Below are 23,545 nucleotides of genomic sequence, written 5' to 3'. Positions count from 1 at the left end.
GATTATGGTAGAATAATCGTTGACAGTAACGTTCTCATCAAGGAAATTGATGAAGGCGTTTCACCTGCTCTGAAGATAAATGAGGAAGTTGAAATGTAAAAAGCTATGACTAACAACCCAAAACCGAGGTAGAAAATCGAAATAATCAATACTGGAGAGTGTAGGCTCCTTCCGTAGGTCTTTGCCCAGCTAATACCCTGGACTACCATCTCGTGCAGTTTGCAGACATACCCCACACCCAATTTAACTATCACTAATCAAAACTCACCACCTAGTAATGTTTCCTCTATACTAGGATGTCAGGTATTGTACTAGCTCAGTTATTTGAGCGAAAGAGTAATTTGAACCATGCCTCTTTACCTTTATTTCGTTTTAGTTTTAAAATTATCTTTTCATCATTGATTCCTACTTAGGTATACACCTAGGTATTTTTTCTTCTTTTTGAGCAATTGTAAATGGTATTGTATTTTTAATTTTGGTTTTCACGTGTTCCTTGCTAGTTCCTTGACCTATAGGTCATTTTTAACCATGTTTCAGCTCCCAAGTTAGTCATGCAGCCATTGCTTGTTGAGTTACCCAAATGTTTTCACTCTGCCCATTCTTTGCATCTCTCCTTTCCTCTAATTCATTTTTTTTTTTTTTTCTGGAAGAACATGGTTCTTTCACTGTTCTTTTTTCTCATAAGCGTTCTATATCAAAGTGGTTTTCTTTTGCCCTCACTGTAAAATGAGTTCACCTCTAAGTTTATCAGTTATCCTTTCTCTTCCACTTATGTTATTCCATTATCTTCTGACCTCTGGTGGTGGTCTTGTTAAGTGTGATGTGCGACTCTTCAAGTAGGCTCTCTCTGGTTGCTGTTAAGATCTTTTTCTTAAAAAAAAAAAAAAAAGAATCTTTTTCTATGGTATTCAGTTTTGCTTCTCACCATGAAATGTCTCTTTAGAGACTTTGGGTTTTGTTTTGTTTTTAATTAATTAACTAATTTTCTGGCTCCCCTGGGTCTTGGTTGTCGCACACAGGCAGGCTGCGTGTCATGTGGGATTTCAGCTCCCTGCCCAGGGATGGAACCCACATCCCCTGCATTGAAAGGCAGATTCTTAACCACTGGATCACAGGGGAAGCCCCTAGAGCCTTAGTTTTATTTCTGCTGTTTGTAACTCATGTTGCTTCCTGACTCTGAGATTTCTTACCTTTCCTAAAGTCTGGAAAAATGTCAAGTCATTTTATCTTCAAGTATTGCTTCTCTGCCATTCTGTGTTCTGCAACTTCCCGTGAAACTTTAGGTTGGACCTCTTCATTTTCCTTTTCCAGTCTCTCACCCTTCCTTTTGCTCCCTCGAATTTCTTCTAATGAGTTTCTTTCATACATAGTTTCATGCGTACAAGTCTTCTGTGGTTAATATACAGTTTAACTCATCTATTTGAGTATTTTTTGTAGGTCATATATTACAATTCAAACTCAAGAACAAGGTGTGTGGGGTTTCAGTTTGGGAAGCTGATTAAAGTTCTGGAGGCGTACGGTGGTGACGGTTGCACACACTACTGAACTGTATACTTTGAAAGTGGTTAAAATGGTAAATTTTGCTATATTTAACCACAATTTTAAAAAATCTGAATAAAAAAAAGTATATCCAAGGCTGGCCTGCTCTCCTCCTGTCTTTACCGGCTTCACCCCTGCCCCAGTCATGCTGTGTAACCTGTTTTATTAGATTCTTCACATCCTTCTCACATATGGGTTTCTTTTTTTTAATGCAAATCCTAGCCTGGTGAAATATATGGGTGTTATTTTCTCCACCCCTTTGTGTTTCACATTTCTTCATCAATAATGTATTCTGAATCCTTTCCAAATTAGTTTTTTTTTTTTTTTTTTTAACAGCTGTGTAACAATCCATTGTACAGGTGAAGAGTAATTTATTTAACTGGGCCACTTTTATTCCACATGGGGTGGTTTCAAGTATTTTCCCCATCATAAATACCATCATAAATAATCCTTCTCCGTGAAGATTTCTCACTTGAGTGTTTATTTCTACAAGTTTTCTTTTTCAAACCTGTGTTTTCTGATACTGTGTCCTTTCACCTGTCTGTCCTTTTCTCTGGTTGGTCGAACTCTCTCACCATCACTCTCTTCTCATTCGGAGAACCCAGTGATCCCTCTGCCTTCTGTGTCACCTAGAACTCACCTGTGCACATAGTTCTCTCATCAGGTTTGTCCTTTAGGGGTGTTGAGCTTTACTTTTGGCAGGGCTAACTAACCAACCTGGGCTAAGAATACATCACTGTCTATGGGAGAATCTGTTTGTCTCTTCCAGGTACCAGAGGGGCAGACCCAGTCCCAGGAAAAAAATTTTGTTTTTGGCTGCACCCTGAGACTTGTGGGATCTTAGTTCCCTGACCAGGATTTGAATGAACCCTGGCCACTGGCAGTGAAAACTCAGAGTCCTAGCCACTGAACCACCATGGACCTTTCCAGGGAAATTCTTGTTCATTAGAAGCTTATGTTTCCAGGCCACATTAATAGTACAAATTCCGAATCCAAGTATCTGTGAAGAGAGCTTCTGGTTTCAAGGGAAAGGCTCCCCCTTTTTTTTGCTGTCTGAGTCCAAGCAAAGATAGACAAATTTCTCCTATCCCTTCCCAGGAGTCAGATTTTTCTCCGGTTCATCCTATGACAGAGTGGAGCCCCTAAAAGTATGCCTGTTTCTTCATGGTGAGTTATTTCTGAGCCCCCAAATTAGGTGTGGCCTGTGTGGGGTTTAGGTTCCTTTTTGGTTCTTCCTGAGCATTGGAGGATGCAATTTATTTAGGGCAAGCTGAATTTTACCCGAATCTATTACGCATTACTAGGTGTTTTGAATATGAAACATTTATTTTTTTTAATGTTTAGAAGCATTTAAATTACCTCCCAGGGGCACAGGGCATGAGTCCCCCCGGCAGGGGACTACAGGGTAAGGAAAACAGGTCATTTTGAACCCGGGCTTCTACACACATCAGCTCTGGGACCACGGGCAAACACTTCATCTCTCCAAATGTATTTCATCTTCCGGAAAATGAAGATAAAGTTGATGTGAGGACTATATGAGTAAAGGATATAAAATGCCTAGTACAGTGCCTGCCTGGAATGGATTAAGTACTTAAGTTTTAGTAAAATACTGTTGTTATCTGTAGATAGACTTAAAACAAAACCATGCTTGGACCACATCTATCCTTGAGCTAAGAGTTTCAAAAGGATGGTGAAATCAAAGGTTATCACATGAGATAAGCCGCTGCTGTGGAGGATAATTCTAAGAAAGAGCTAAAGCTGGAGACAAGATTTCAGCACAGAACTCTCATTAAGTAGGAAGGCCACCCTCAAATGGAACAAGCAGCCTCACAAAAAGGTGAGCTGGTCACTTGATTCAAAATCAAAAGCCGAAGGACTGTTTAAAAGGCAGACAGGATTCCTTTACAGGGAAAAGAAAGAAATCAGCAGTGAAGTAAAGGGAGAAAAAAACCACTTGGATAACTGATTTATGACACTAATTTAAAAATACCCTCAAACTATTTGAAAGGAGAAGACAGAAGGAGACACCACAGAAAACTTCAATAGGCCGGGAACCCTGAAGATCAAACGAGATTTTTTTAGCTCATTAACACTGGCTCCCACTTGGCTCCACTCCATCAGTCTGCTCTCTCTACCTGTATTCCTGTGACTGGATCATCGTCTTCCTCCTTTTCTGTACAGCCATTCCAAGGCAAACTCAAGAGTCAAAGATATTCCAAAGAGCCAGTCACAGCAAAGTCAGAATTCAATTTTATTTCACATTGATAGAAACCGTGAAAAAGATTTACATTTTCCCATGTTACAAGCACAGCATTTCAACGGAATATTTCTTGCCATAAGTTAGATCTTGCTGATTTGTGTCAGTGAAACAACAGTTTATATTTTTCAAGGTAAAGCAAGATGACTTAGTAAATGATTGTTTAAAAACTGTGAATCCAGACATAAACATATGGCTTCATTATTCACATGCTCTATATAGTCCATACCAAGCCATTTCCATCATCAAATAGCACCCATTTATGAAGATGCCATCCTAACACTGTCCTAGTCAGCTTGAATACAGCAGAAAAATGAACACCAGTTCAGAAATATCAAGTGCACATTTTTGCTATGTATTAAACTGTGGTAACTACACCATATGTATTGAGTTCTGACTAACTTTTGTTACCCATAAATTTATCTTCAAGTAATTTTAACCGATAGTTTGAAAAATCTGATTACTTAAAATCAAATAATTGCTATTTTTACATTTGCACAAAAGCTAACTTAAAAAGATCATTTGACTACAGTGAAAATTTTAAATGAGTCTATTGGCAGAGAAGAGTAAAGCAAAATTTTTGAAAGGATTGTTCATTTCCTACAGCAGTTGGTTTCAAACATATGTGCAGAATAAGTAAATTCTATGCTATGAGGAGAATCACCTTAGAGCAAATCATCTTAGAGATTACAGTTTTTAAGATCAGTTTTAAATATCCCAGAACATACTAGAATATGAACTAACTATTCTTTCAGTTAATTACAGGAAAATACAGCCAAAGAATTATTTTCATTACCTGCACTGAAGATTATAATAACTCTGCAGGTCCAAAATGTGGACTAAACTCCAGTTTAGGAAGTAGTGTACAAACTCTGAAGGGATGTCAGGTTTCTTTCTATAACTATCAATACATTTTTACTCCATCACGTCTGTGATTCAGAATGTCAAATTACAGCATATATTGACTGCGGGTGTCTATGGCAAGAAGGCAATATTTGGTCTGTTATAAAGGATAAAAAGAAGAAAGAACATATTTCTATAGAGGAAAAGAGAATATTAAATACAATAGAAATTATATTCAGCAAAGAAAAACCTGGTCCCCAAAATAAAAGGGCCATTAATTCAAGAGAGCAATATTACTCTTTATGGACACTTAGAAGCATTATCCCTCTTATAAGGAATAATGTAATAACACCTCATTCTTAATATGTATCATAATCATTAAGTATATATGAACACATATATAAAAATATGGATACTGCATGGTGACTATGTAATTTGGGGATATGTCCATAGTCCTAAGTCACAGCACGTATAAACCCTTTATGTCTTAACTGCTCATTTACACCTGAACAAGTTTTCATTAAGCATACTAGTAATTTTCAAGTGATGTAGTAAAAAAAAAAGTCTGGTTGCAGTATTTTATGATTTTGCTGAATTACTTTTTGGAGAAAGAAGCTGGCTGCTTCACCTATTTTAATACTAGTGTATCCTGGATCATATCATACAAATACATATAGAGAAATGTCAAAGATCATACATTTCCCACGAGGAGATTTATTTAGTCTGTGTCATTGGTGTCTATTTGCAAAACGTTTTAACACTGCAAACATTAGAGGTTTCAAGGTCGGGCACAGGAAGAAGTGTGTGCTCCACTGGACAATGCTGGTGTGCACTTCTACACAAGGCCTCTTGGCGGCGTCAGTCAATGGGAGGTAGGAGTTTATCAATGAACTGCTTGATGTCCATCATTTCCTGTTTGGAATAAAGAGGTCCGATAAGCAGTTTCACAAATCAGAAATGAAATCCCCACTAAATTCCACTAACTGAATCCACGGTGTGCACAGATAAGGTGAAACCACAGTTTTACTATAATTACATAAAAAGTGGTGACAGAGAAATGAAGCACCAACAGAAATTTAGGAACACTTCCTACGATGATAGTGACGATTGTATTAATACATCCAATGACTGCTCTCGTGTTATGAAGTCCCAGGAAAACAGTAAGCACTTTTCCCCACTGGGGGTGGAGGGGAGGAAGGGGGTTGAGAAGTGACAATAACCATATGCAGAAGACATGGTATGCACACACAGCTACTGTCAACTCGGCATCAGTGCCCAGCTTCTAACACACCCCCACTGAAACGGTGATGCTATACCAGCAGCACCAAACACTGCCCTCACGAGGACTCACACACAACCAGCCGCCCGAACGAGGGAGGGCAGGTGCCCAAGACAGGCCTGGAGGGCCGTGGAAGCGAGCCCATCCCCGAGGACATGGCTCCATGCCTCCTGCATGTGGCTCCGCCTTATGGCTGCCCCAGAACAGGCTCCCTGCTGTTACCCCTGGTGTCTGACCTCACAGATTCACACCCCAGCACGCAGAGACCCTTCATCCGTATCACCTCCAGCCTACTGTACATCCTCTGTGCTCCCAAAGGTCCCTGCGACACCACCTCCTCCAGCCCCACCGCCTCTCACTTTCTGCCCCAAGCTGTCCATCCACTGTCCTCCCACTGGGTACACAGGTCCCCTCCACACAAACACGGGGCCCAGGTGCACCCCCAAGCCCTCGGTGTGCTGACCCAGAGGCACTGAGTTTGGGGTCCTGGCTCGGGTGTGTGTGTACACTAAGCTCAGGTCACCTGTGACGGGATGCCTGCTATGAGGACCACCGGTTTGGACCTGCAGCCCCTCCCTCCTGGGATCTGGCTGCCAGTGTTTCCGAATTTGATACATCATCAGGGTTTCAACTGCCTTCTCAGTCACATCTAGAGTCCTAGGTCCCCCGACCTTCTGGATAAACCTTACTACTTGCCTTCTCTACCCTTAAAGCAAATGATTTAGTCAGGCTGACAGGTGCAAAAAATGTTAACTTGGACTGCCTTGGTGCTGAGCGGTCAGTTTTTAGTCTCGGCCTTTTAGAGCCTTCAAACCTATCCTGACGTCCTTCATTCTTAATAAGCAATCACCCTTCTCAGCTTTTCAGAGAACTTTTAAAAAATTTCTAATGTAACATTCATCACAGTCTGCTCACTATATAGTCACTTGGATATATACCCTGCTCCCCTATTAAAAATTCTTGTTTGAATTAATCTACTTTAGATTTTAATAAAGGAATGTTTTTTGTCCTTGAATTACAATGTTTGCAGGTGGGAAGTTGATGAATGTCTGTTGAATTAAACGAAATAAACTTTGATATAAGTCCTACTAACCTATGGTTCAATGTGAATTCATTCATTAACTTCTTTAAATCCCCAAGGAGTAAGACATTATTTATCCTAAAAATATCACATGCACAAAGTTGCAGAGGTATGCCTATCATCACTGCTTCCTATCGTTTACCTGCTGACATGAACTGTGCATCATGCCTGCATAGGTTCTGAAGGTCACATTGGCTGGATTCACCAATGTCTTCAGCTTCTCAGCAGTGAGAGAACCGAACATCAGGGGGACTAGAGGATCCAGGTCCCCATGGCACTGAAGAATAGAAATGTCTCTGTTCACGCCACCGATAGGGCCCTGCAGACAACACAACAAAACCGTGTTATTCACACAAAGGGGTGGCACGCTGTGCCAGGGGCGTACAACCAGAGGCAGGCATGTATCATACAACACGTTCCTACATCACAGGTGACATCTGGCCACAGAAATGAAACTCCCTCCATCCCTGTGTCCTCCACCTCTTCATTTAAAGGACATAGGATCACCCTGCTTGTATTAAATGTTTTCCTAATGAATCAGTTCCTCAAAGCACATTGTATCCGAATCATACATCCAGTGTCTGGACTCAGTATGTTTTAGCTCAATCATGTTCTTCTCCACTCTTACTTGATTTAAATAAGAAGGTTAATAAACAACACTTACTATGTGCAAGACACGAAAGAGTTACTATATAGTGACAAGGAGGAAAAAAAAAACACTAGATTTAAAGATGAATTTGAAAATGTCCTTATCCCTTGGGTGGACTATGTGTTGCTTTACATGGTTGAGTATTTAAAAATTACATTCTGTGGCAAAATTGTGCTATCAAGCAGTGAGCATACTGAGCATTCCAAAAACATTATTTTTTTTTTTCCAAAAACATTATTTCTATGTATTAAAAATAGCCCTAATTTTTAATATAAATCTTACAGTGTACCAAAGACATCTAATATAGAATTCATGACAGCAGGGACTTCTTTCTTTCTTGTTTTAAGGACTCACTCATTTCTTCCATTTCCTGCAACCCACAGTAAAGGCAGTGTAGAGTGCAAATAAAGTCTAAATAAATACATCACAAAGTAAACAGATACTTTCTGTACTTCCAGCTCAATTTGTTGTGAACCTAAAACCGCCCTAAAAATTTAAGTTTATTGCTACTAATAATAAGCTAATATGAGACTGTTCTCAACAGTATCTGCCATCTCAGAGCTCAGCAATGCCCCGCTGCACGCATGCGTCCGGCACCTGTGGAAACGAAGCCCGCAGTGGCAGCCAGCAGCTGAGAGCGGTGACCCCGGCCAGCTTCTGCTGTGTGGTCAAAGCCGTGTACAGAGATAAAGCTCCTCCCTGGAGAGACAACAGGCAGAATCAGTGGGATGGATCTGCTGCCAAGAGCAGGGGAAGTGATTCTTGTTATCAATACAGTCTGTTAGAAAAAAAGTCACACTGGATGGCTGACATCTAATGAAATTAGGCACACTGGTAGAAACACACACACACCCCAGCAGCAAGTCCTCCAGGACTTGACTCTCCACCCTGAAGACAGTCATGAGACCCCAGTGATGCCCCAACCAACCAAGACGCAGTTTGAAGAGCAGAGTCCATGGCTGCCCTGACAATACCTGAGCGGTAGTCCAAATTTATAGTCACTACCCTCTCTGCAAAGTCTTGCGTAGAAAATCAAATCTGGTCTGAAACTGGTATTACTTTCCAAAACAAGAAAACGGGATGATAAGGGCTCTGGGGAGGACACCTCAGGAGCACTGGCCGGCAGCTCACAACGCCCCCCGCCCTCCGCCCATGCCTGGAGCCTGCGTTCACTCTGGCCCACAGCTTCCAGGGCCACACGAAGGCGTGAGAGCCTTTCTCATCTGAGAAATTCACGCTCTGCGTGGCTGGAACCGTAACATACAAGCTCAAGAATGGGAAAAGCGAGAGGAAGCACAGGCCAGCCACAGATGGCGAGGCAAGTGAGGCTGACGGCAGAGAGGCAGATGCGGGGTGGGGGGCTACCCGAGTGCGAGCTGCCTCCGGGCGCCTGGCTTCATTCTCATTGCTGGCTTCTGGGATGTGACCCCAGACTCGTAAGTTACTCTTTCTTGCCTAAGGTGTTAGGATCTAGTTTCTGTCTGCTCTAAGCAACGGATCTCATCGACAGACTTCTGAACCAAGCGTTCACCCCTATGACTACGTATATGTCACAGGGCGTGCAGTGCAATGTACATTTCCCGCGACTTCCAACAAACGCCACATCAGCAGCACGTCTGTTTACTGTATCATATCAACAACCTGTGTTTCCACTCAATTCTAACTTCTAAATGGTTCCAGAGTTGCGACACTGCCCTAATTCAGGTCGTCTGGACACTGAACTGTTGCCTTGAAGGATTTACAGATTGGCAGTGAGGGCAGTTTGGGGAATGGGGTGTGACATGGCAAATAGGTGATGAGCTGAAATTAAGATGTAAATGTGAGTATGTCGTAACTGTAGAAAAAGTACAGGAAAAGAAGAAAGATGCCAAAAGTAAACGTCATACACTTTTATCTAAAACCTGTTCTTCATGACAAGAAAGGAGAGGACAGAATGACATCACCAAGACTGACATTGATCCCCTCGCAAGAACCATCTACTCCAGAACGGGAACCTCAGAGGGATCCTCGAACACAGGGTGCAGCTGAAGCACCCCCGCCCTTGGGAAAAGCAGAGACGCAGCGGTGGTCAGCAAGCGGCTGGCGCAGCCCCCCGACTGGGGTCCCCTTGTTGGGACCCCTACTCTGATCCCGCCTGACTGGGATTCCAGGGGGTCTGTGGGGCTCGACCACTGAGAATTCGTATGAAAAAAAAGGAAGGAATTTTCTCTTCTTTGACCTTATTTCCCGTCGGTCATCTCCTCCTGGGACAGGGCCTCATACCTGTGTTTCAGCAGTTTTATCTAGAGGGGCACACACTGTTGACTGAGATACAGCTATGTGTGCGCTGTGGTTACTCGAGAAAAATATATTCCAGGCCCCAACTGATTTTCTTAATAAACTAACTTTCAAGTCGTAATCTATGGAGTGAAGGCTATCACTGAGAGAGAAAACTAGAAAAGGAGAAGAGCGAGGCATTTGCTCTAATCATTCTTCTCAGTCCATCCAAACTTAATTCAGCATTAAAGGTAAGGAATACATCACATTCTGTAACGTCTCTAAAAACAGGACTCCCATAAAAAAAGGATCAAGACTTCTAGACAAATACACTGATGAAACACCACCCAAACTTTTATCTTACCTGAGAAAATCCTCCCAAAATTATTCTGTTAGAAGGAATGCCGTTCTTCACCTCTTGATCTATCAAAGCTTTTACTAAAAATAACATAAAAAATAAAATCACCAAAAATTAAATCACCAATACTTTCAAAGATAAGTCCACTGATGTGCTTTTCCATTATTAATTTTTTCCTATTTAAATTCTATCAGTGAAAGGTCAAAACAAGTGAAAAACTTAAAGCACTCTCTCAAAACACAAAATTAGAATGTATTTTCAAGAACTCAATTTTGTAGGCACTGCTTAAACTGTTCAATTATTTGTTACATGATTTGTAAAGCAGTTTTTTCTTTCATCAATGTAGAGGGATATGAATATTCCTTTATCTACGGTCTATTCTGCTCATATACATTCTATAGTTTTTTCTCTCCAATGAACCCCAGACATTTGTACCTAAAAGCTGTTATTTTAAAATCATAGTTAAGTACTTTACATGGGTCATGATTTACAGTGCTTGTATAATTTACCTTATTATTTAAAAACCCCAAACACAGTATTAATTTTCCCTATAGCCAGTAAATAATGTGGGGGGGGGGGTGGGAAACCGATAAATTCTTTTGTTTCCGCAAAATATTTCAACACATATCACTAACTACATTACTAGGTAACTCCCTATAACTCCATTTTTCTTTATAATACTATGAGAATAACTGCACCTTTTTACAAATTTACCTCCTTTCACTTTTGATATATATGTAAGAGTTTCACCTTTTTAAGATGAAAATTTCCAAATTTAACTGGCCACAAGTATGAGATACTCTGTGACTTTCTCCATTTGTCTGCATCAATGAAAGCAAATGATGCATTTGACAGCACTGAAGTTTGATAAAACGCCATCCCTCCCCATCCACCTCATCTTCATGGACCATAATTAACAGTCAAGCAAGTAAGAGTGATCAGAAAAGAATGGCATAGTGCCACCACCTGAGTTTAGACAGTTGCATAGTTTTCATCAACAAAAATACAACAACCAAATCTACTATAAAACTTTCCTTACTTACCATTTTCTGCTGCCTGTTTAATTCCAGTTTCATCCTCCAGTGAATCTGGCGAAAGCCCAATAATGTCAAACCTGGAAAACAAAGCAAAGTCCTAAAAGAATTGTTTGATTCTAAGAATATCTACCTTTGATAAGAAGAGGGTAACTTCAGAGAAAAAAGGCTAACCAGAAATATTCTCTAGAACATTAAATTCAAACTAAACTGTTTCTGGGCTTCGCAGATAGCTCAGATGGTAAAGAATCCACTTGCCAATGCAGGAGACACAGGAGACGTGGGTTTGATCCCTGGATCAGGAGGATCCCCTCATGAAAGGCATGGCACCCAACTCCAGCATTCCTGCCTGGAGAATTCCAAGGACAGGGGAGCCTGGTGGGCTACAGTCCATGGAGTCACAAAGAGTCAGATACAACTTAGCGACTAAATAGCAACAACTGTCTCTGCAGGCCAAACAGTCAACTTAAATGTGTGAACCTGACATCCTGTGAGTTCCTTTTGCACTAAGTAGACGCAGATTCTATTAGAAAGTCACTGTCACATTATTTAAAGTTAGAAACACCTGCAGAATGACCTAGTCCAACCTGACACCTGGGGGAGGAATCTTCAGCCCTTGAGACCCCCGAATAGATACCATCTCCTCACTTCCCTCCTAGTCATCTTAAGTCCACTGGCTGGAAAGCCCCGCACCGGCGTCGCACCTCGCATGCAAGGCCCGCACCTGCTGCACACGGCCCTTGGGCCACCTCCATCACAGTCTGGAGAGCCTGTCACCACTCGACCCTGAATCTGGGTCTGCCCCGCTATCCACTACGTGCTCAGACGTGCTCAGACTACGGTCAGGAGCAACGTGAGGTGGAAGTCTTGGTGCCAGACAGGGATTCTGTCAGAGAGGGAAGACAGAAGAACCAGAGGCCACCGTGGCCAGGAACCAGTGAGAGCCGCCAAAGAATCTCCCATAGACACGGATGAACGTTCAGGTGGGTTAGAGGGGGTGGGACAAGCAGAGGATAAGGTGGCAACATGCTGGAGTCCCCACGACGTCTTGACGGAGTGTGGAGACAGGGGAGCAAAGAAGCAGGAACAAGTATGCCTGCTGCTCAGGTCTGGGCTAAGTGCCTTCGGAGATGGGGCGGCTCCAGGTGGCAGGGCCCAGGGGAGGTGTGGGTGTCTGGGGCTGAGAGAGGAGATCAGCGGGAAGAGAGGAGTCCTGGAAGCAACAGCCACTCAAGGCTGTGAACGGGCCGCGGACATCGGATCCCCGACTCACCGGAAAGGTAAGACGTCGGCAGGAGCTGGAGGAAAAAGGAAAACAGGACCCAGGGGTCGGAGTCGTCATTTCTGAGCAGACCCGAGGGACCCAAGGGCAGGAATCTCAGAGCAGCAGGAAGAACGCGTGGCCTGGACGCGGCTCAGAGAACAGAGAAGCACACGGGGAAATGCCTGGCACCCTGAAGACCCCCAGAGGGCTCATCAGGAAGTGGTCTCCCTGCACACCCGCCAGCCTGCCAGGAAGCCACGGCGGGAGGTGCACGCCCCGGCTGGTCACGGCAGTCAGCAAAGGTGTGTCGAGCGGTGAGAGAGACTCTGCGGCATTGCTACCCACCCATTCCCTCCTCTTTCTCTACCTGCTGCTGCAGCTCCTTAAATGTACCCCTGAATCTAAAACATGAGAACCAAGACAGTGAAATAAAGGTTACATTTCACTTTAGAACTTTGCAACTTAAAGACCGTTCATTAAAAACTGCTGTATGCAAACGGCAACCCACTCCAGTATTCTTGCCTGGAGAATCCCATGGATGGAGGAGCCTGGTGGGCTCCAGTCCACAGGGTCGCAAAGAGTCAGATGTGACTGAGCAACTTCACTTTCACTTTCTACCCTCAGCTGAGAAGACTTTCAGCTCTTGTGTTTGCCATTGATTGTTTTCTTGAGTTCTCAAAGACCTGTGACCATATTTTTTTTAAGTTGCTGGTTTTCTAATTGCATCACTTTACACACTGTTGTCTAATAATATGTGGTATTTAGAATGCCTTAATTATTTTGAGCAGCCATTGCCTGTATTTTCTTAGCACCTCCTTGGTTTTCTTATGTGAACTTATCTGACAGGGAAATGCAGCTTTTTTGTTTGCCCTCTCTGCATACTGGACCGTCTGAGTCAGTGTTCTAACTAATCCCTGATGGTCTCTGAGCTACTGTTCTACCAGACTCAGTAGTTATGTGCTTCAGGAATTTTTCGGTAGAACTTGTCCTATTAGGAGACTCTTGGTGTCACCTTTGTTATCTTAAAAGCTGGTCCCTTCACTGAGGCTCTTAATTTTTTGAAAACTTGATTCTATTTCAGCTGAAAATTGGCAAGGCTATCTAAAAAATTGAGGGAAGCCATTTAAGAAATTGAAAAGTAATCGCAAACAACTTTGGGTAGTTGTGACTTTCAGTTCTGTATCAGTTGAATTTTTGTGCTCTTTTCCCTGTGTACGTGGTGGTTCTATTTTTCTCCAATAAAACTTTTTATTTAAAAAAAAAATTGCTGTATGCAAAAGCACTTCTGATTAAAACAAAACAAAAATACATGTAACTCCATGGCTGATTCATGTCAGTGTATGACAAAACCCACTGCAATGCTGTGAAGTAATTAGCCTCCAACTAATAATTGAAAAAAAATAAAAAAATAAAATCAAGCATGAAATAATCTAAAAAAGTAAATAAATAAATAAAACAAAAACTTACAAAAAAAAAAAAAACCACCCTAAGTATAAGTAAAAAGTTCTTAGTAAATAAGTGAAGTCTTACTTACCATGATGGCATGGCCATGTTCATATTTAATGTTACAGGCATAACCGGCCTACATGGGGAAGAAAAAAGAAAATCAAGAATAATACGCCAAAGCACAGAACCTAGTCAACACCATCTGTTGCAGGTAATTACTTGAGGCTCACACAACATCGAGTGTGCAGTTTTAAACAGATGATCCGTTTAGCTGCACGCACACCAGTATAACTCTGTGCTCCACTCTCTCCAAATGGTTCCTGAGACAAGAGCGGCCACTGGATGGACTACAGTTGGCAAGCAAATATCTTTCTTTATCAACACCTTTACTCGATACTTTCAGACCAGACGTGAGAAAGACGACAGTGACCAACATGGCTGGAAATGTCTGAGACTGGCTAAGGGGTGGGGGATGCAAGCAATTTATTGCACAGAAAAGGTGACGTAGATTCCCGTAGGCTCCAATGACATGTGTGCTGATTTTCTAGTTTTTACCTGCTTACAAGACCTCTAAATAAATAAGGGAAACATAAGCTTTGCCTGAGTGTCCACTATACCCAACTCAATTCTGTGCTGACAATGTTGGACCACCCGCCTGAAGCCAGGTACCAAAGGAGAGAGGAAGAGATTCACTCTAACTGCATCCCACCACCATCCTCCTTATTGGAGAAACAAGTCCACCTTAGATGTCACAAAATCTTAGCGAAATTTCCTTGAGGACATAAACTTGCTTCCCTAGGTTCAAAGATAGGTTTACACCAAATTCAATCTGGGGGCCAATAACAACAGAGCGGAAATTCCAGCAGCATCAAGAATTCTGTCTCTGGCCTGAGTCATTAATAAGCACACGGCAACTCTGGCCACAGTCTGTGGCTGTCGCCGACAACGGTTAAGATGAAGCCTAAACTACAGGAAAAGAAGAGGAGGGAACCTTTTCTCACTTAGTCTCAGATATTCTTCCTCTTTCGTATTTATTGACTCTGCTGCTAGGACCACTTCCGAGGCTGAACTGCTGACCGCTCAGCACGCATATCATCCCACCGGCTTCTCCACGGCTACCACTCCTCAGCACCCTTTGATCTAAGGCCTGCTCATCTCAGGGACTTTCTGAATTTACTCAAAACTTACTAATATCTTTTGGACACCTACAAACATTTTCAGGATTCCAAGCCAAATCTAACAGACTCCAAAGTCTGTATTCTCTCTGTGCTGCATCATACTGTCTCTAATTGATGGAATTTGGAAGGGTTTTCAAGGTAGTCACAAATCTGACAGGTAAATCCCCCTCAGAGACAGCTCATGGATATCCTCAGAGCTTAATAGGTATCTGTGTATCTACAGGAATTTTTCTGGCTGTGAGTTCAATCAATCTCCAAGGGAGCATTATTTTAAATTTCGCAATTAAAAAAAGGAAGAAAAATTCAAGGTCAACAGGTCACATTTATGTTTTAAAGAACTTACTAATCTTTAGTTTGAAGCTGAACATATACAAATGCTTTTCTGGAAAAGTAAAGCTATCATGATGCTTCCTCTCTGGACTCCGAATCGCAAGTCTGAAAACGGGAAACACTTACGCATGTGGGCAGATGTATTTGATGTGGGCGCTTCTGATCCCGGCGAAGGCTTCTGCCCATCCATGCCTGGAGGAGAAGTAACGCCATTAGATTCTGTTTTACAGTCCAGTTAGTAACAGAATAAATACTTACATTTGTAAGATAAATTTTAGCCCCTTAAAAAATCATTGCCAAAAAAAAAAAAAAAAAATCATTGCCAACCTAGAAACAACCCAAAGCATATGATTTCAGCTTTACCGTGAGAAAATCTCTCATGGTTCCTAGAGAGCAGTGTTTTCTATTTCATATACTTCACTGGGCTCTCAAATCTACAAAAGTGTATTTTTTAAAACTCTATAATCTTCCAACCATGTGCCTAACAAAATAGCCAAGACAGATGATATAATTCATTCTATACGAAGAAAAAAACCCTCAGGGTAAAGCAACTGTCTGCTATCTCTCTTTTGCTACCATACCATCAACTTTAACATTCGCTCCTTGTGCAAATGTGGACATATGTATGTTCAAAATGGAGTTAAGAGAAAAACTAGAAAAATATAAACGTCATCAAAATCCTTCCAGAAATAAACAGTTAATCTTTTTACATATTTTCTTCCAAGTTCTGCATGCTATCACTGGAGAGGTAAACACAGATTTAACAAGAATGGGGTCACACCACAAACGCACAGCTCCCTGCTTGCTTACACTTGACGTTACATCTAGTACTTTCTACATATTACCTCTGTGTGCGTGCTCAGTAGCTTAGGTCATGTTCAACTCTTTGTCACCCTATGGACTGTGGCCTGCCTGGCTCCTCCGTCTATGGGATTCTCCAGGCAAAAACACTGGAGTGGGTTGCCATGCCCTCCTCCAGGGGATCTTCCCGACCCAGGGATTGAGCATGCATCTCCTGTGGCTCCTGCATTGCAGGCGGATTCTTTACCACTGAGCCACCAAGGAAGCCCCGTTTCCTCTGCTAAAGGGTAAAAGAAAAGTAACTTAAGCCTTTTTTGGATAAAATAGTTTTGAAATAAACATTAACTGCTTTTCTGTTAACTACTTCTCTATTTTAATCCACCTTCCCCAAAAGTGTTAAGGACACAGAAACCTCACAGGAAGGGCCAACACAGACAGGACTGAAAACGATACTGTAGACTGCCAGTGAATACACACAGAATGAAGGAATTTTTTAGAAGATCACTATTTGGCAGCCATCACAATAACAGATCCAGACAGCAATCATTAATGGATGCTAAATCCAGAGGTGAAAAATGGATGAGAAACAAACATTTTCATGAAATCAAAGCGCCTCCCCATAAAATACTTTTTAAGTGCAATTATACTGACTAATTTTACTCTGGAGACAGTTGGTAGACACTCTCTTAACCAGGTAATGAAACATAAAATCATCAGCAGAGGCACAAAAATCAACCCAGTGTGGGCCTGGGACCCGAATGGCACCCTCTGTGGTGTCCCTACCAAAAGCGAGAAGTCACATAAGCCAGACTGAGGGCCACCCCACCCAGGAACTGGTCCGTCGGGGAGAAGGGTCCAGGTCACCAAAGCTAAGAAGGAGCTTCACCAATCCAGACTGAAGGAGCCTCGGGAGATGCGACAGCTCAACCTGACCAGCTCACTTGTGCTCTGGACCCACAAAGGACACTGCTGGTCAGAGCAGGGATGCGACTGTGGACGGTGGGTTTGACGGGAGCTTCGGGTCAACACGAACGGCCTGACTGACGAGTATGCTGTGGCCACGTGGCCGTGCCTCCTGCTTACAAAACGCACTGCAGCTCTGTGGGGTAACGCGGCAACAGGCCTGCAACTTTACTCTTGAATGTGTGAGAAATGCTAACAACCGGGTAATCTGAGTGAAGGGCAAAAGGACCTCTAAATACCACTTCTGTAGCTTTCATGTAAATATGAAGCTATTTTAATAGAAGCAGCTAAAATTTTACATACAGACAATGATGGAACGTAACCTGCTAAGTGATTCTATGAGTCTACATGACAGAAGTGAGGAGGGTCAAGCTAAAACCACCAGGGGAGTGGCAGTTAGAGAACCACGTCACAGTAACACCTGCCTCCAGTGAGAATCGCCCACGGGCGGTAAAAGCCCTGGGTGAAAGTCCGTTGTATGATTTGCATCGTCTAAAGGCACCTCCCCACGACTTGCGCTTACCACGCAGGGAAATCACAGCAGCAGAGAAGCCCCAAAGGAAGAGACCACCTTTACCCACTGACCCGGGGTGGCATCAGTAACAGGACAGAGGACCCCATCTGGCTCCCAGCGTGAGGCAATGAGCGGGACTGAACCTCCATGGGAGGAAGTGCCAAACAAACCTAAACGAGGGACCAGCCCCATCCATGCAGAAAGGTAAACATCCTGAGCACCACAGGAGCAGAGGGACTGTCCCAGATTAAAGGGGACTCAAGCGCTGCAGCTGCTCAGGGCAGCGCGGCAGAGACTGAAGGGCAAGCGGAGAGGATTACTACAAAAGACATTACTGGGGCCGCTGCCAAGGTCTGTTAGGTAACAGGGTAGACCGATAACAGCATTAAATAAGTGCCAAACTTCCTGAATCAGATGCTGTTCTGTGGTTATGCAGGAGACTGTGCTCGTGCTTAGGAGGTAAGTGCTAAAGCTGGGAAGTAAAGAATCACGGTACTGGCAACTTTTCCAAGTTTAGGCAAACACAGTAACAGGTTAGATAGAGATCAGTGAATCTCAGTAGAAGGAATCGAGGAATCTGTTTAATTCTAGCATATGCTCAGTCACTCAGTCGTGTCCAACTCTTTGCTGGCCCTATGGACTGGAGTCCACCAGGCTCCTCTGTCCATGGGATTATCCCAGCAAGCGTACTAGAGTGGATAACCATTTCCTCCCGTAGGGAATATTTCTGACCAGGGATCGAACTCTCATCTCCTCTCCTGGCAGGTGGAGTCAGGAATCACTGACTCCTGAGTCACCACTGAGTCACCTAGGGAGCCCCTTTATTCTTGCAACTCTTCTATACCTCTGAAAGTATTAAAAAAAATTTTTTTTAATACTCTCAAAAGTATGTATCTTTTGGGTTGTAGGATTTCAACTGATTTCATTCTCTTCTCAAATATATTTGCATCTGAATTTTTTTTATAAGACAAATGTAACACTCCCATAACCATAACAAAAGCTATTTTTGTTTTGGAAGGAAAACTGATGTCAGGCAATATAGTGTGGACTAACACATTTTATTATACAGGTTATACAGAGGAACACGTGGTCAGATGTGTTTCTTGCATAAGTTTTCAGAGCTTTAAACATGCAAGTGCCCAGACAGTAAAGCTTCAAAAGGAAAATAAGCCATATCATAGTCCCTAGACAATAAGATAAAATCTAAGTGGCTCCACTGAAAAAAAATCTTTTTATATTAAAAAAAAAAAATCACCACCACAATAAACAGACATAAGATGAATACCAATCTCAGAAACATAAAAATGTGGGGAAAATGACATATGGGAATTGAGAAAATATGAAATTACACAGGGTCTCCCAATCTCATTTGGCCACCAAACACTTTTCATGAGGAATCTACAGGACACAGACTGCTAGACCCAAGTTAAAACAGCGCACCTTGGCTGGCCCTGCAAAAAAGAATCTTAACCAAAAAAAAAAGAAAAAAACCTGCCCATTTTTATAGCAACAAACTGAATCGCTTAATCCTCTTCACCCTGCAAGTCAACCTGACAAAAGAACTTCAGTTCTCCAAAAACTATCTTAAACACTGAATTACCATTTGTCAGATCGTGCTGAATTTTCTCATGTGTTAATGCAACCAGTTAAATGTCAGCTTTCTTTGGTGCTGACACCAAGAAAGCACTGTCAGAACTGAGACCTCTAATTTTTGTTCTTCAGAACTCTTAATTTTTTATATAAACTTCACTCTTAGTCAAGATGTCACAGCTGCTCTCAGCCTTTATAATCTCACGGTGGTCATTTTCGTCACCATCTTACTCTTACCTTCCGTCTAAAGAATCTGGCTACACTGGAGTCCACAGAGAACCTTCCTCCAAATGAAGCTTTTTTCTCTTGGCCTGATTCTTCAGGCCTCAAAGCTCTTTATTGGGAAAGTTGCAGGGGACCAAGATGCTCCCTGTCAGGTAATAAAACAGGACTTCTCTAAAAACCTCTGGATTAGATAAAAAGATGGATAAATAAACAGGAAAACAAGTCTGTCTTCTTCACAGGACTACCTGTTGACCATAAAGTCCTATAACCTTTCCCATAACCCCATGTAAGGCATGGACCTCCACTTGGGAGGCCTAAAAGGATACTAGGAATCAATCGATTTTAAGACTTAATCTAATTCAAGCCCAGTGCCTCCTTGTAAAGACTCAATAGTGTCTTGGCTTCTTTATCAAAATTTATTTGTTTCACTTTCCCTCTAATTCTGTAATTTTGTAACAATTTAAAAACAACAATTTGACTGACATTTCAAACAGATAATAGTGGATTTAAATTTTAAAAAGCTCTCTGGACGTCGCTGGTGGTCCAGGGGTTAAGACTTTGAGCTCTTAATGCAGGGGGCCAGGGTTTGAGCCCTGGTCAGGGAATTAGATCCTCATACAGCAAGGAAGATCTTGGACACTGCAACAAAGATCCTGGGTCGCCGCAACTAAGACCTGGCATAGTTCCCCGGCTTCCCCCCCAAAAACCTAAAAAGTTCTCGATACAGAGAAAAGCTGAGTGACAGATAAACTACAGGGCTAAAGCCATGTGCCTGATAAGCCTCCAAACAAATCTTTAAACTGCATCCCCTGCCCTTCAACTGATTTTTGAACAGAACATAGAAACTCTCACTTAGAACACTCACACTGCTAGTATCTCACTTAAAATCCACCAGTTCTTCTCAAGCTGCCCTGAAATTTCACCTCCAGAAAGTTCTCAAGTGTAGACTCTAAAAACATACCTCCCATCTCTGGCATCCAGTACCCATGGCAACTCAAGGAGGAGTTTGCAGTTTTAATATGTTCCAGAAACAGGAGTTGATGCATGACAAATTAAGAGGATGGGGGAAATTGCAGGGGGGCGGGTGGGAATAAAAAAAAAGGATTCTATCTAATGACCGGAGTGTAAGAAATATGACTAGCAGTCTTTTGTATACAATCCTACAGTTCTTTAACAGTGAATTCTTGCTCGTGTAGGGGTGCATGACCCCGTTCATCAGGGTACTAAGGATGGTACCTACCCTGTGTCTCCCAATCCATGAAGGAAGATCACCTAGAAGAGAGCAATGACTGATTAACACCTCAAGAAACCACCAGAATGTCACAGCCCCCGGCTCTGGTTAAGCTGGATGCCAGGAGTCACAGAACACTGCCTTCAGCAAGTTAATTATCTCCACACACCTCGCTGAAGCAGCAAAAATACTTAACTTCTCTCTTTGCAGCTCCTCAGATAACTTACGTGGGGTTTTAGCACTTCTAGAGGTTCCAGTTAGACATGCTTCTGGGCAAACGATCACATTCTACAGAACAGTTGTCTCTTTCAGGTCAGACCGTGAGTCTCACCTACACGGTAGAATTTTTCCATCACAAAAAAGGAGCTTCCCAGGGTAAAAGTTTGAGATCCTTACGCACAAGTTTCCTAAGGAGTGGCACCCCTGATCGGAAACGACACTAAACCTTCAAACTCTGAGATGAGGGGGTGTGAGGTGCGAAAATAAAGTCCTGTTCCCGGGGGCTTAAGGCCTCTCTCATCCACAAACAGGCAGAAACCTGCTCCGGAGCTGCCTGGGGCTGGGGCGCCGTCCGCTCACATGCGGGCCTGGAAGTGGGGTGCCGGGCGGGGAGGGGGCAAGGGAAGGTCCCGGGGCCGGGGCGCAGGTGGGAGACTCTGGATGGGGGCGGGGGGCTCAGGATGGGGATGGGGGTTCGGGCTGCAGGTTCAGGATGGGGACAAATGGATCGGGACTAGGGACTCAGGATTGGGGACACGGGCATCAGGGTACGGGCTCGGGGTGGGGACACGGGGATCTGGGCAAGGAGCTCAAGATGGGGACACGGGGATCCGGGCCGGGGGCTCAGGATGGGGATGGGGGCTCGAGGGTGGGAAAACAGCCTCCCGCTCGCCGTAACCCCGCGCCCTTCGCACACAGCCGGGCGGGGCGGCGCCCACCACCCCCGCCCGACCGCACCCGACCCCGGCCCGGCGTCCCGCCCCCTCCCCCCGGCCGGCGGGAGCCCCGGCGCGCGCCCGCGCCCGCACTCACCGCGGCGGTGGCCTTCCGGGCGGCGGGCACGATGGCGGGCAGCGGAGCCGACATGTTATTGCCGCACATACAGCGGCTCCAGCGGCCGCGCGTCGGAAGCGGAAGGCGGAGCGGGCGCCCGGCCGGGCCCAAGGTAGTGCGAGCGGCGAGTCGGGCCCGCCCACGGGCGCGCGCCCCGGCGCGTGCGCAACCCCCGGCCCCGCGCCGCCCGCGCCGCCCGCGCCGCCCTCCGGCCCCGCGCGCCCCTGCCGCCCTCCGCGCCGCTGCCCGCGCGTCACAATGTCCGGCAGAGCGGCGCCTGGTTGGCTGCGGCCGAGGGCTGCCTGAGCTGACCTCCGAGCGCGGGCCGCGCATGCTCCATGCAGGCGGCGGGCCTGGTGGGCCGGGGCGCGCGGTCACTGCTGACCCTGGGCATCGGGTCTCTGCCCTGCGAAGGTGGGGACTTGGGGATAGCTTTGGCCGCGTTTTCTTTTGGGGCCGCGCCACCGTTTACTTCGGGCGTCCGCTTCCCTCCTCTAAACTGCAGCTGGAGAGGGAAACGGTTGTCACCGGGTTTCCACGGTTCACCGATGGGCGGATGTGGAGTTAATACTGATTTAGGCACGCGACCACAGGAGGGGGCCCGATGCTTTCCTACTACCTGGTGGGATCTGGGAGGAGCAGAGATGGGCACACTTGAAGTCAGAATGCCCTGACCTTCGGAAGGTCACGATTGACCACTGGTGAAAAGCCCCAACTTGAGAGCTATGGTCCTGTTTTGTTTGGGGGCTCACTGAAGACTGTACCCTGGTACACAGCCGCAGAGCGCTGAGGAGCATCTCTGGAATGGGAGGCGTGGGTGAGGTCAGCATCTATACGATTTTGGTTCAAGTGTTCAGATGGTTAAGCAGCATTTCTGTAGTCAGGAGAAAATACGGTTTTGGTGCTTTTCTGAAGGTGAGAAGATACCAGAGTTTGGGTTCATAAAAATTTTCACCTGGAAGTATCTACTATCTGAAGGCCTGTTTTTAGAGTTTTCTACTGAAACAAGATGCCTCATTCTTTACTGTCTGAGCTACCAGGTAAGTCCCTGGATGCCTCATTCTTGATCTCCACCCTGAACTCCTTTCAGGGGGTATTGAAGTCAGGGACTGTTGACTTCATTCTTGTAGAACCAAATGACATTGTCTTAATCTAGTCGAGAAATTTAAAGCTGTACTGTTGTTGTCTAGCTGTTAAGTCAGCCTCATGGACTGTGACCCACAAGGCACCTCTGTCCATGGGATTCTCCAGGCAAGAATACTGGAGTGGGTTGCCCGTTTCCTCCTCTAAGGAGATCTGGGTCTTCCTGACCCAGAGAGCGAAGTCCTGCATCGCAGGCAGATTATTTAACCGAGCCATCTGGGAAGCCCTAAAGGATATATGCAATCTGTCAAAAGAGTAACAACCAGCCCCAAGTGGAACCAAGCCTTTGTGCCAAGCCCGCATCATCACCAAACTGAAACCTACTACCTGAACTTGTCCGAGTTTCAGTCTCTGGCAGGAAGATGTCAGAGTCAGTCTGGAATTTCCTGGTGGGCACGAGGGAGTTAAAGAGCCTGATAGGATCCCTTCCATCTCCCCCCAAAATGAGTTAATCTGCTCCCTCTTGATGAAAGTGAAAGAGGAGAGTGAAAAAATTGGCTTAAAACTCAAC

At 44.2% G+C, this 23,545-nt stretch overlaps 1 protein-coding gene across 3 annotated transcripts; it reads right to left on the bottom strand.

Moving 5' to 3' along the window:
• Positions 1 to 3,777: 3,777 nt before the first annotated feature.
• LYPLA1 (lysophospholipase 1) lies at positions 3,778 to 22,086 on the bottom strand. Of its 3 annotated transcripts, none has more exons than XM_065902789.1 (9): positions 21,871 to 22,079; positions 20,848 to 20,879; positions 15,641 to 15,706; positions 14,095 to 14,142; positions 11,306 to 11,376; positions 10,269 to 10,342; positions 8,246 to 8,347; positions 7,142 to 7,318; positions 3,778 to 5,551 (listed from the first exon to the last, which is right to left on the bottom strand). In XM_065902789.1, the coding sequence occupies exons 1-9, from the start codon at positions 21,937 to 21,939 to the stop codon at positions 5,498 to 5,500; spliced, it is 693 nt and encodes a 230-aa protein (XP_065758861.1). In that variant the 5' UTR covers positions 21,940 to 22,079; the 3' UTR covers positions 3,778 to 5,497. The 3 variants fall into 3 exon arrangements, with proteins under 3 accessions (XP_065758861.1, XP_065758863.1, XP_065758862.1); XM_065902791.1 differs by lacking the exon at positions 21,871 to 22,079 and adding an exon at positions 21,066 to 21,158; XM_065902790.1 differs by lacking the exon at positions 8,246 to 8,347 and having other exon boundaries at positions 21,871 to 22,086.
• Between the last annotated feature and the right edge of the window lie 1,459 nt (positions 22,087 to 23,545).

This window comes from Muntiacus reevesi, chromosome 12 (genome assembly GCF_963930625.1).
Source record: "Muntiacus reevesi chromosome 12, mMunRee1.1, whole genome shotgun sequence".
Taxonomy (NCBI): Eukaryota; Metazoa; Chordata; class Mammalia; order Artiodactyla; family Cervidae; genus Muntiacus; species Muntiacus reevesi.
The sequence above is the reverse complement of the archived record's forward strand: the minus strand, read 5'-3'. Positions and strand labels throughout refer to the sequence as shown.

Bases quoted from the DNA above. Each gene is read 5' to 3' on its own strand.
- LYPLA1 (XM_065902789.1), bottom strand. From the start codon at position 21,939: ATGTGCGGCAATAACATGTCGGCTCCGCTGCCCGCCATCGTGCCCGCC. The intron at 20,880-21,870 runs GTGAGTGCGGGC...GCTCTCTTCTAG, and splicing joins CCCGGAAGGCCACCGCCGCG to GTGATCTTCCTTCATGGATT. The intron at 8,348-10,268 runs GTAAGATAAAAG...TTGTCTCTCCAG, and splicing joins TTTTGGGAGGATTTTCTCAG to GGAGGAGCTTTATCTCTGTA.